Here is a 13,423-nt window from a genome sequence, read left to right as displayed (position 1 = left end):
GGTGACTAGAAGTATCAGAGGTGAAATGTTCTGTGTGAATAGTAAAGGAGATATACAGGAGAAAAACACAGTAGGAAATAACTGAAGTTTTCCCTATTCAGGGGAGGAATAACTACAATTTTCTATTTTATACTAGCAATAATAGTTTTTCTAAAGTTTTCTTTCGCTGCCAACTTGCTCTTTCCCCTCCAAGCTTCTTCTCTGCTAGGGTTTGTTTTTAGTTTACCGTTGGGTAATTTCCTCAAAAGTCTGGTGGTCCCTGAGGTGGTCTTTTCATATTCGGTAGTAAGGTACTAAAAAGCTGACTGGAAGCTCTGTGTGTTAGAATATGGAAACACACTTTTTGTTTATTCATTTTGTACATAGCAAACTTGCTAGCTTGTACAATATGAGAAAAAAAATGTTATCATAGTGTATAAGGTGGCTCAGATATAAACAATGCTTACATAGTATATGTAAATACTTCCCATCAGAACAATGGAGGTCAGAGGAAAATGTAATATCTTTATTGTGCTGAAATCTGAAATTAAAAAAAAAAAAATACTGCTGGAGCACCTGAGTGGCTGAGCATCTGCCTTTGGCTCGGGTTGTGATACCAGGGTCCTGGGTGGGATCAAGTCCCCCCTGCTCAGTGGGGAGCCTGCTTCTCCCTCTGCCTATGTGTCTGCCTCTCTCTGTATCTCTCATGAATAAACAAAACAAAACAAAACAAAACAAAACAAAACAAAACAAAATACTGCCAAACCCTGGGATGCGTAGGTTGAGCCTCTGACTCTTGATTTTGGCTCATGTCATGGTCTCAGGGTCATGAGATTGAGCCCTGGGTTGGGCTCCGCACTCAGTGTGGAGTCTGCTTGAGATTCTCTCTCTCCTCTCAACTCTACACCTCCCCCATTCTCGGTCTCTCAAATACATAAATAAATAAAATATTTAAAAATAGTTTTAAAAAATACTGCCAACCTGAAACTCCATATCTGGTAAAAATAGGATTCAAAACTGGGTAGAGTCATGGAAACATCATGAGGGTTTATCCAAACCACAGTCAAAGTCAATGTATCAACAAATGAATATACACATTTTTAAAAACAAACAAATAAAATTGGTTTAAATAAAGACATTTTGAAATAAATCCAAGCTAAGCAAACTCATGGCCACCAGGCCAACATGATAAGAAATGATAAAGGCAATGCTTTAAGCAGATGGAAATTGATACAAGATAAAAAACTGGATCTCTAGGAAAGAATAAAGAGCACCAGAAATGGAAATACATGAATGAATAAAAAAAAAAAAAAAAAGAGCCACTTTTTTCCTTCTCTTACTTTCTTTAAAAGACAAAGCCTCCTAAAGTAAAAATATCACTATAAAATAGAGTTGGTAATACATACAGAGGTGAAATATATGACACAATCATAGCAGAAAGTTGGGAGTAGAGGGGAACAGAAAAACTGTAGTTAGGTTCTTACATTTATAAAGTGTGAAGTCATGTGATATCAATTCTAAATAAACTGTAATGTAATGAGGATACCTATTGTAATCCTTAGAGTGACCACACAAATATGGCTAAAAGGACAATAAAATAAATAAATGTAATATTCAAAATTATTTAATACCCCCCCAAAAGGCAGAAAAAGAGAAACCATTTTTTTAAGGGGGGCCAAAAGATAGGGAGAGAAAATCTTTTTTTTTTTTAAGCTTTTATTTATTTATTCATGAGAGACACAGAGAGAGAGATAGAGGCAGAGACACAAGCAGAGGGAGAAACAGGCCCCATGCAGGGAGCCCGACATGGGACTCGATCCCGGGTCTCCAGGAGCACACCCTGGGCTGAAGGCAACGCTAAACCACTGAGCCACCAGGGCTGCCCAGGGAGAGAAACTCTTAAGCTGACTCTGCGCTCAGCTCGGAGCTGGACCTGGGGTTTGATCTCACAACATTGAGATCACAATCTGAGTTGAAATCAAAGGTCAGATGCTCAACCAACTGAGCCACCCGGGCGCCCCGAAGAGAAACCTTTTTGCTTAACGTTGAATGTGAAATTTTCATATTTATGTTCTTGAGTGAGACTGGCTGAAAATTCTCCATAACGTGCTGTTGGGATTTGGCACCAAGGATACACAGGCTTCATTCAACTACTGGGGACTGTTTCCCTTTTTTCCACTGTGTGAAAGAGTTTATGGAATATTGGTGTTATTTCTTCCATTTGAATGTTTAGTGGAATTTGCCAGTTCATCTATCCAGGCTTGGAGTTTCTTTTAAATTACAGAAACAATTTCTGAGGATAATTTTAGTCTTTATTTTTTTTCTTGTGTCAATTTTACCAAGTTGTATTTTTTTCTTGGAATTTGCTCATTTTACTTAAAATTTCTTTCCTTCTTTCCTTGCTTTTCTTTATTTTGTCACAAAGTTGTTTATAATACCTTCTTACAATAGCTTTAATGTATACAGGATTTGTAATAATATTCCTCATTTTCGTTCCCAAAATAATATATTCTCAGTTTTTTCCCTTGATTGGTCTTTCTAGAGGCTTATCAATTTTATGTATTTCTTCAAAGAACCGGTTTGTGGTTTCTTTGATTCTCTCTTCCATATCTTTGTTTTCTATTTTATTAATTTCTGCTCTTAAAAAATTTTTCCTTCAAAAAAATTTTTTTTCCTTCTTTCTGCTTTCTTTGCATTGATGTTGTTGGTCTTTCTCTACCATCGTAAGTTGAGATGCTTAGTAAATTAATTTCCAGCCTTTCCTCCTTCCTAATACATGCAGTTAGAGCCATAAATTTCTCTCTCTCCACTGCTTTATTGGCATCCCACTTGTTTGCATATGTACTATTTTTATCATCATGTAGTTCTACATATTTTCTAATTTAAATTATAGTCTTTTTCCTTAGATGAATTATTTCTTTTTTTTTTAAGATTTTATTTGAGAGCAGCAAGAGAGCACACAAGAGAAAGAGAGCACACAAGCAGCAGGGGCGCAGTGGGTGATGGGGTGGAGATGCAGGCTCCCTGCTCAGCGGGAAGCCTGATGTGGAGCTCTATCCCAGGAACCCCCCCCCCCCCCCAAAGATCATGACCCAAGCCAAAGGCAGACACCTAACTGACTGACCCACTCAGGAGCCCGACACTTGTTATTCAGAAGTGTTTTTCAATTTCCAAGTGCATGAGCTTTTCCTAGTTATCTTTTTATTTTGATTTTTAACTTAAGTATAATGTCAGAGAACAGGGTTTATATGCTACCAATCCTTAGAAATATGCTAAAGCTTGCCAAATAGCCCACTATGTGGCCAATTTTCATGAATATTCCATTTATGCTTGAAAAGAAATCCTATTCTTCAGTTGGTGGATACAACACACGAACAGACCCATTAGACCTTGGATGTCAGTTGTGATGTTCAAATCCTGTATTCTTACAGGATTGCTGTTTTACTCATCAAATATATTTGAAGCATATTAAATCTCCTACCTTGTGTGTGAGTTTGTTTATGTGAGTTTTTTTTTCTCTTTGTAGTTTTAACAGCTTTTTGCTTCCTATATTTTGAGGCCATGTCAGAAGTGAAACAAATCTTTTATCAACGTGTAGTAATACTCTTTAGTTCTAACGATGCCTATCGTCCTGACATTTCTGCTCATCTGATATTAATATAACTACACCAACTTTCTTTTGGTTGGTATTTGCTTGCTATGTCTTTTCCCATCTGCTTTACTTTGAACTTTTTTTTTTTTCCTGTTTTAGATACCATTCCTTAGAGTTCTATGGGTCAGTCCCAGCAGGAACCAGACAGCATAATTAAACTGGGATAATCTACAGAGGCTTCAATAAAGAGGCTATTTACAAAGGTGTGAGCAGAACAAAATAAAGCCACAACTCTGGATAGTGGAGTTCTCTGGGGCTAGTAACAGAATGTGTGTTAAGCCCTTAGGTGTACTATACTACGGCAAAGGGAGGGCAGGGCTGTGACCCTGAGAGGGATGCTGGCTGCTGAGGGCAGCTGAAGGGCAAAACAAAACAAAACAAAACAAAAAAAAAACCCACAAAACCTCATAAATAATTCCTTCCCTCCATTCTCCTGTGGTGTTTCCCCTCGGCTGAACTCAACTGTAAGCCACAGGCAGAGTCTGTGATTAGGCCAGCCTCCTTATGCAGAGTAGGGTGGAGAAGAATAGAGAATGGAGCTGGTGGGCATGGGAAACACACTTGATGCAACAGCAAATATATTTTTTAAAAATCTAATATGATAATTTTTGTCTTCTAAAACAAACAAAGCCATTGGTCTATTTACCTTTATTGAAACTATTGACAATTGGACTCATTTTGAACCACTTCTTTTGTGTGTTCTGCCATTGGCTTCTTTTATTTCTTTTCTTTTCTTTTCTTTCTTTCTTTCTTTCCTTCTTTCTTTTTCTTTCTTTCTTTTTTTTTTTTTTTTAACTTTCTGTGCCTCTGAGGTCCCAGATTTATGCAGATGCAACTTCCCAGATCCAGCAAATACCCTAGGGCACAAGCCACCATTATTACTCCATTGGCCTCTCTGTCAACATTTCAATCAGCATTTAAAATTTTTTTCTGTGGGCAGGCAAGATACTTGGTCTTCGTATTGTTGGAGGTAGGGTTCTATAACATCTTTTAACATTTCGGTTCTGTCTTTGATTTGGGGTAATTTGTCAGCAATTTAGAAAAACCATTTACCTTACACTAAAAAAAAAAAAAAAAAATCCAAACATTATGGAGAAAATCAAATCCTAAACAAACTGGGAATGAAAAAAAAAAGAATTATCAGAACTCTGGAGGAAAAATTTAAGATTATCTGTAAAGAATTAAAGGTCAAATAGCATACCAGAAAAAAATATTTATAGGAACTATCTCACACCATGGGTTATTACATCTGTGGTTTACCTGGAGTACTTTTTAGCTTAATAATGATAGTACTGAGACCTCTTGGGACAGAAACAAAAATGGCAATTTTCTGAAGAAAAAATATATTTTGTACACAAACATTTGAAAAGGTATTCATCCTCACTAGTAATTATCACAGTGCAAATTAAGGAAAGATATCATTTATTTCCTCTAGAGCTGGCCAGTGAGTATGCCTGGTGAGATTGTAAATTGGTTCAATTATTTTGAAAAGCAAATTAGTGATACCCATCAAAAAGTAAATATGCTTCCATCTCTAATTTGTCCCAGTGTCTTACTTCTGGTGAATGATCTCCAGAAAATAATTTTTTTAAGGTTTTTTAATTTATTTATTCATAGAGACACAGAGAGAGAGAGGCAGAGACACAGGCAGAGGGAGAAGCCGGCATCATGCAGAGCCCGACATGGGACTTGATTTAGGGTCTCCAGGATCACGCCCTGGGCTGCAGGCGGCGCTAAACCGCTGCGCCACCAGGGCTGCCCCTCCAGAAAATTTTAAATTTAGGAGAAGCTTTCTGCACAAAGCTATTTATAAGAGAAAAAAAGGAAAACAGCCTATATGTCCAACAATAGATGTATAGCTTAAATAAATTACAGCATTTCTACTTGGTGAAGTTTTATTTATTTATTTAATGTGGGTTTTTTTTAATACTTTATTTATTTATGAGAGACACAGAGAGAGAGAGAGGCAGAGACACAGGCAGAGGAAGAAGCAGGCTCCATGCAGGAAGCCCGACGTGGGACTCAATCCCAGGTCTCCAGTTTCAGGCCCTGGGCCGAAGGCAGGTGCTAAACCGCTGAGCCACCCGGGCTGCCCGGTGAAGTTTTATTTAAAAAAAATACAAAATGCTGCTTACAAAGGATATATGACATTAAAAAGTGCTTGATATGCAAGTAACAAAAAAGAAATACAAAGTTAGGAATGCAGCACTCTCTGAACTCTGTAAAACGTCAGGAAAAAAAACAAGTAGAAATTATAGATATACTTTTGAATATGACATGTTGCTGAAAAAAGTAATAAAGTTAAGTGTTCAAAAACTAAATGCATTTATATATTTGATAGTAGATCTTGTTGCCAGAATGTTGGGCAGCACAGACAGCATGAACCTCAAGCTATGTCTTTTTTTTTTTTTTAAGATTTTATTTATTTATTCATAAGAATACACAGAGAGGAGAGAGAGAGGCAGAGACACAGGCAGAAGGAGCAGCAGGCTCCATGCAGGGAGCCCGACTTGGGACTGGATCCTGGGTCTCCAGGATCATGCCCTGGGCCAAAGGCTGCGCTAAACCACTGAGCCACCCCGGCTGCCCTCAAGCTAAGTCTTTGTACTAAGTACTGATGCCATCTGGAGGAATCTGAGAAAGGGGTTTCAGGAGAGCTCTGTCTCTCCTCACATCACTTCATTTTTCATTTTCAGCACATTTAGAATTTTATTTGCAACTGTGAAATATTAAATAAAACTCTCATCTTTGCGTTATGTTCACTATCAAGAGACACAGAACCAAGTGGCTAATGCCATGATTCATAACCACACACAGCAGCGGTTGGGTTGTACTGTCACCTACATAAGTGGGAATCTATACTTTTTTGCTTAAATTAGGAGACCTGGGGAATGATGCCGCTTGCTCTTTGCAGTCCCTTGGACAAAAGGAAGGAAGGCAAAAAGACCAGCTGGAACACTGAGCCCTAGTGAAGCAAAAGGGGTTAGAAGTGAGACTTTTGGAGAGTGGTGCATATGCTGACTGTTTGGAAACCTTACTGAGCTCTTTGGTCCCATTTCAAGAGAAGCAGGAGTGATATTCTAATTGCACTTTCCAGAAACGAGAGAGTTCAGTCACAAACTTGAAAGCTGGCACAGAAGGCACGTGATTTCAATCTGACTTCCTTTCTAGCCGCCAGTGCAAGATAGATTGAGCCATTGATCACAGATTGCAAAATTTCAACTCATCTTGCAAACGGAGATGAGCTCAAAACAGATGTCAATTAAAGAGGAGTCAGTAAAATAACAATAAAATGAGAACAGCTCTGCTCTCAGGAAAAAAGCAATGCATGAAAGAGCTAACTGAAAGGAAATTAAAAAAAAAACATGGAACTTTTTATGATTAAAAAAAAAGGAAAAAAACAGTCACACAAAAGAGACTAATTTCTTCCACTTTTAACCGATTATTAAATGTTTCACTGAGTGTGCACAGACAAAAACAGAGTTGATTAAAATTATATGAGTTCTTGATTTAAACAAGGTTCATGGATGCACGCACATTCACTCAACAAATAGTCGTTGACTGTGCTCAGCACTCGGGCTGGGGCGGGAAGAGACAAAAGCCCTAGTGCGGCACTTCCAAAGGCAAACTTTGCCCAATCACACTTGACCTGTTCTAAATTGATCCTCTCTCCCTCTCCAATATTTCCTACAGATTATTGAAACTCATGTTTGATCTGCCACCTGAATATGTATGTGCTTTAGCCTATGTTCCCTAGAAAATGGGAGGCCAAGCCTATGGGGCTGAGGCTTTATGGGGAGGCATAATCCCAGGGCAACAAGAGTGAGGCTGAAAGGTCGTTGGCAGGGAAGGGGGGTGGGGACACCAAGCTGGCTCCAGCTTCACAACAAAACAGCAGGGCACTTGGCCAGGGGAAGAGCTGATCTCCTGTCTCTCATTGCGCATTTCCTGGTCTATCACCTGTCCCCTCCAGGCAGCCAGATACTGTGGAGCCCAGATGCCACACCTCCTCTAGAAGTGGAAAGAAAAGTCACAGCTTCCCCAAGTCTTGCTGGGTGGGAAGGACCTGACTCCCTAGGACCATTGCAGTTTCTACCTGTGTGCAAATACCTGTGCACTAGCCTAGCCTTCACCTGGGCTAGGACACAGGTGTTCACGCAATGAGGAGATAAACTGGGGGCCAGACCTCTCCACTGGGCAGAGGGGCTGATGGAGTCAATCTGGAGAGACACATAAGAGGTCCAGTGTGCCATTTATGGAGTAAAATGCAATCATTACATGTGCTTGGAGGTAGAAGGCACAAACTATCATGAGCAATATTTGAAAAGAATCTTTTCCCCTAGGCTTTCTCTGGTCTTCCATTCAAGTGAGCATAGCACCTTTGTAAGACACTGTATAATGGTAAAAGGCAGACTTGTAGAATTGGGTGCACATGACACACACTTACCACCGAGAAATATGTGTTGGTGATCTTAATATTTCAGGCACTATGGTCAAACACTGATCAAAACTTTTAAAAAATCCTCATGAGGTATTTGTTTCATATAAAATTTTCCTACATTTGAATCTCAACCAGGCCCATGAAATAATACTACTATAATATTAATAAGTATTCTTATTCCTATCACACATATGCAGTAATGGAGACCGAGAGAGGTTCCGTGACCAAGCCAGCAAGTGGCCCTGTTGGAACTCAGACCACACACCTGCCAGACCCTCTGTTCTGGGCTCACTCCAAAACAGGTCCCAACACCCGAATCCTGTGCCCCGAGTCCAAATTATGTGGCAGCCTGGCCTTCCTCACACTGCCCACCTGGTCACAGTCAAGTCAACTGGACTGTGGATGGGGTCTGATCTTCATAGCTTATTCTGCAGGTTTTGGCAAATGCACTTAAATTCTTCCTGGACTTCTTTGATCTCGCCCCGGCTTCAACTTTCACGTTTGTGCTAAGGAGAGAGGCAGAGATGGGATTCCACAGACGTGAGCAGGTGGACTTGGGTGTACTGGGCTGAGCTCCAAAGAAAGCCAAGATGTGTGAGAACTCTTAAATGACTCGGGCCCTGGGGACGCACCACGCACACACACAAAGGCCACTGAAAAGCCAGTCAGTTTGTGGGGTAGTATCTCCTCACAGCAGTTTCGAAACCAAGCTGTTGGTTAGCAAGTTTTGGTTTCTTTTGTTGGGAAAAAAAGCATTGCTTAAGAAGAAGAAAGAAGAGAAATGTACCTGCTGAGTTCAAGACTTGAAAGAGTTTCTCATTGGGTCTGTTGACTAAATGGTGATCCAGGGTGCCCTCAGCACAGCAAGCCTGGATTCTGTTGTTTCCAAATTCCTTGGTTCTCCAGAAAAGCAGAGCCAGTTTAATATCCCTCAAAAGCACTGAGACAGGTCTCTGCCAGTTACCTCTGGGCTGGAACTTACCCAGAGGGCAAAAAGACCATTTCCTAAAGGCTGTGGTTAGAGCCTATGCTTGTAGCAAGTAAGGGCAGCCTCAGGGACCTGAGTTTCCAGAACAACCCACCATATGCCAGGTTGTGCTAGAAAAGTTTGCTCCCATCAGGTGCTCACAACATGCCTAGGAGAGAATTATTACTCCCAAGGTCCCCTAGACAGTAGCTGGTAGAGCCAGTACTGGGTTCCAGGCCTTCCTACTTCCACATTCATTTTCTTTTCACCAAATCACACTGTGATCCCAGTACAGAATACCACGGATGCTCTGGTATTTGTTCTGCAATCCCTAGAACTTCTACTTGTTGGCTTGCTATCACTATATTTACTCTTCTGTGTTTTTATTTATGTTTTCTTCAATTATGACAAAGACAATCTTTTGTTCACTGATTATTTATATTTTTTTCTTTATGAACTGTCTTTTTGGGCTCCTTTGCTGATTTTTCTCCTGGGGTGCTTTGTGTATTTCTTGGTGATTTGTAAGCACTCTTTATATATAAAGGCTACGATAGTATAAAGCTTTGTATGCCATCATCTAGCTATAGTAGTCAAGATGCTAGAGATAAAGAAGGTATCTGCCTGTGTATTGGAATTTTTTTTTATACCAAATATTGTTTTTTAACTTCCTGTCTTGCAAGGAGGACTGTTTAGCACATTGAAAATTCAAATGATAACTGTTTACTGATTAGGAATATTTAGGCAGAAAAATAATTTGACTTGTTAAGTAAGCAGTAAAACCAATGGCAATTAGACCTTTACTCTTCTGAATGGGCCTTGAGAAGAAATAACCAATAAAATAAGAGCCCCTGGTTGTGATGTCTAGTCCTGAGGGAGGGACCAAGGCTCTACTCAGAGATGGGCTGGCTCTGTTAGGATAATGAGGAGGTGGAGGTTGGGGAACAGAGCACATTACAAGATCTGAGTCTTGGCCATACATTGAATGCATTCCTTTTAAAGGATACCCATCTCAAAAAATAGTCCTTTACCTATATGATTCCCAATAAGCAGTGGTGTGCTAGGGCCACTTTGCATCGATTTACTGATTGTTACCATTTTCAGGAATTTGTGATCTGATTGATAAACATAGCCATTATTAAAAATTAAATAATATAAACATAATAAATTATATTGAAAACAAAGGTAACAAATACTCAAAAATCATCACTTTCTAATCATTTTACTGGATTTTGACATAATCCATGCTTTGGGGGTTATTTATATCCTATCTATACAGTAGAAATACTATCAGTGGCTACTGTGTACTCTTCTCAACTCTACTTTCAGTGACATCTCATTAGTGGTTTGAAATCAGCTGTGGTGGGAGCATTTACACAGGGAAATTGATAAACACTGCAAAAAAGGGCTCGATTTGCTGTTGATTTTTTTGACTAAAGAAAGTGATGGAGGAGGAAATATTCATAATGTAGGTTAAACTTAAAAGTGAATTATATCTGTAGCCATTATATCAGCAACAGCATTAAAAAACTGAGGAAATACATTCTTCCAGTGTTTGAAAACCATCATCCAATTCAGCAATGAGGTTGCCCATATCACTGACAAATAAGTTCCAACTTGTATTTATGCCAAAGGACAGTTGTTCATCAACTGCAACCACAGATCGACTATAGATATTAGAGTCTGGCAAAAATCAATGAACGAGTTCTCTTAGAATCAATGGACTATATGTAATTTACAATGTGAACAGTGTATTTTCTTATTATTTGCAAACTGTGCTACACATACTTTGTATCAGTAAAATTTATAATATTGCACACACACATAAATAATTTTATATACATTTCTACATACACACTTGCCCCCTGGAGTGCTAGTTGTTAAGTATTTACTAGGACAGTGGGGGGTCCATGGGGGGGTAAATGGGGACAGGATGAGAGGCCTCAAATAACACCCAAATAAACAGGCCTCTAAATTACAAGGTAACGGAGTACTCCATTCAACTGCAATTTGTAAATAGGCTAGAGCACAGAGCAATAAACTAGGGCCCACCACCTGATTTTGTATAGTTATGTTAAAACACACATATGCATACATTTATATATTTTCTATGGCTGTTTTCATATTGTAATGGCAGTGCTGAGGAGCTGTCACAGAGACCAGAAAAGTCTAATACATTTATTATCTGGCCCTTTATAGAAAAAGCAAAAAAAAAAAAAAAGCAAAAAAAGGCAAAAAAAAAAAAAACCAGCATCAGCCGTTTTTTAAAGCATCAGACTTGAGTGAAGTGAAAAAGACCACTTGTGGATTACTCTGAGTTCATCCAAAATATTTTATAAATATTTTTCTAATTTTAATTTTATGGCATTTTTTTTTGCCAAGTAGAAGTTTCTAATTTTATGCGTATTAATCTACCAAAATAATGCTCTCTCCAAATGGTTAGCCAGTTGTTGAGAGCTTTTATTCAATACCTCATTCTTTCGCCACCAATTTGAAATGCTACACTTAGTGTATCTCTACTTGTGGACTCTCTCTTCTGTTCCCCCTGACTTACCTCTCTATACCAGCACCAGGGTCATACTGTTTTAATTATTTTAGTTTAAAAATACAGTTGAGCTTTGAATAACACAGGTTTGAACTGCACAGATCACTTACACATAGATTTTTTTCGATACAAACAGTAAAGTACTGTAAAAGTATTTTCTCTTCCTTATGATACTCTTAATGACATTTTCTTTTCTTGAGCATACTTTACTGTAAGAATATAGTATATAAAACATATATTAGTATGTGTTAATTGTTTATATTGTCCGTAGGGCTTATGGTCAACAGTAGGCTATTAGTAGTTAAGTTTTGGGGGAGTCAGAAATTTGGGGGTTATTTTTTTTTAAAGATTTTATTTATTTATTCATGAGAGACACAGAGAGGCCAAGACATAGGCAGAGGGAGAAGCAGGCTTCCTGCATGGAGCTGGATGTGGGACTCATTCCCAGGACTCCCGGACTCCGGGATCACGTCCTGAGCCAAAGGCAGACGCTCAACCAGTGAGCCACCCAGGCGTCCCTGGTTTTATTTTTTTTTAAGATTTATTTATTTTGCTTGCTTAGGCAGCACATATACTAAAGATTTATTTATTTAGGGATGCCTGGGTGGCTCAAAGGTTGAGTGTGTCTACCTTCGGCTCAGGTCATGATCCTGGGGTCCCAGGGATCGAGTCCCACATCGGGCTCCCCACAAGGAGCCTGCTTCTCCCTCTATGTCTCTGCCTCTCTGTGTGTCTCTCATTAATAAATAAATAAAATCTTTTAAAAATCATTTATTTATTTATTTATTTGAGAGAGAAAGAGAGAGAATGCAGGGGGAGGGGGCAAAGAGAGAGGGAGAGGATCTTAAGCAGCCTCCACACTCAGCGCAGAGCCCCATGTGGGGCTTAATCTCATGACCCTGAGATCATGACCTGAACCAAAACCAAGGGTCAGATGCTTAATCAATGGAGCTACCCAGGCCCTGGGAGGCAGAAGTTATATGTGGATTTTTGACTGTGTAGTGGGATGGTATCCCTAACCCCTGTGTTGTTCAAGGGTCAACTGTATGTTTGAATACCTGCATTTAAGTTTTTGGAAGTTCTCTCACTATTCTCTGTGTTTACTCTTACAGATAAGCTTTATAATCATTTAGTTAGGTTCTTCCTACCCCCTTAGTTTCATGGTAATATTGATTGGGGTTGTCTTCAAATGGTAGACTTATGAACAATGGCCACCTCAGTGATATTAAAGCCTGAAATACAATACAGAGGAAAACCCTTTAAACATCAATAACCATCTCTTCTAAGTGCCTGTTGTATTTCAAGTCCTCTGGTAGGTCAAAAAAAATAAAGATTTGGGCTCTCTCAACTCTCCATCCAGTTGAAGCAACCTCTCAAGAGAAACACTTTCTAAAAGTCATGACCATAATACAGAGCAGATGTTCCTAGTACAAGACACCTGTTAGACTTCAATATTTGATTGATCTTTATAATTATGACACTTAAAATAAAATTTAAAAAAACAACCAAAAATATCCTAACGCCAGATATAGGAAAACCACAGAGCTAAAAAGAGAAACATCAACTAAAGGCTGCCTGTGGTCAGAAGAGGCACACTGAGTCCAGGCTCTGCCCTTAGGGTGCGTGAGCTTGGTCAGGATCCTAGGTGGAGCTTGGAATTAGCTTCCTCTCCCACAAAATGAGGATTAAAACACTCAACAATAAGATTGCCACGAGGAGTCATGTTAATAATATAACACCAAGCACTTGGCACGGACTTGTAAATCAAATCCCTCCAACAGCCCGATGCAGAAGAGGGACCGAGGCTCAGAGAATGGTAATGGCCTGTCCAGGGGCCACTGC

The 13,423-nt window shown here is 39.3% G+C and overlaps 1 protein-coding gene across 5 annotated transcripts in view; it reads right to left on the bottom strand.

The window, feature by feature from the left end:
• The window catches only part of PCSK6 (proprotein convertase subtilisin/kexin type 6), a 183,567-nt gene that overhangs the window by 31,860 nt on the left and 138,284 nt on the right, over window positions 1-13,423 (bottom strand). Inside the window, exon 14 of one of the 5 annotated variants that reach the window (XM_072737116.1) lies at window positions 4,334-4,488. The exons of the other annotated variants lie outside the window; for them this stretch is intronic. Within the exon in view, the coding sequence (XP_072593217.1) occupies window positions 4,349-4,488 (140 nt within the window). The 3' untranslated portion in view covers window positions 4,334-4,348. Of the gene's footprint in view, window positions 1-4,333; window positions 4,489-13,423 lie in introns of those variants that run through there. 5 annotated transcript variants of the gene reach the window in all.

Source organism: Vulpes vulpes, chromosome 14 (genome assembly GCF_048418805.1).
Source record: "Vulpes vulpes isolate BD-2025 chromosome 14, VulVul3, whole genome shotgun sequence".
In the NCBI taxonomy this organism is placed as follows: Eukaryota; Metazoa; Chordata; class Mammalia; order Carnivora; family Canidae; genus Vulpes; species Vulpes vulpes.
The sequence above is the reverse complement of the archived record's forward strand: the minus strand, read 5'-3'. Positions and strand labels throughout refer to the sequence as shown.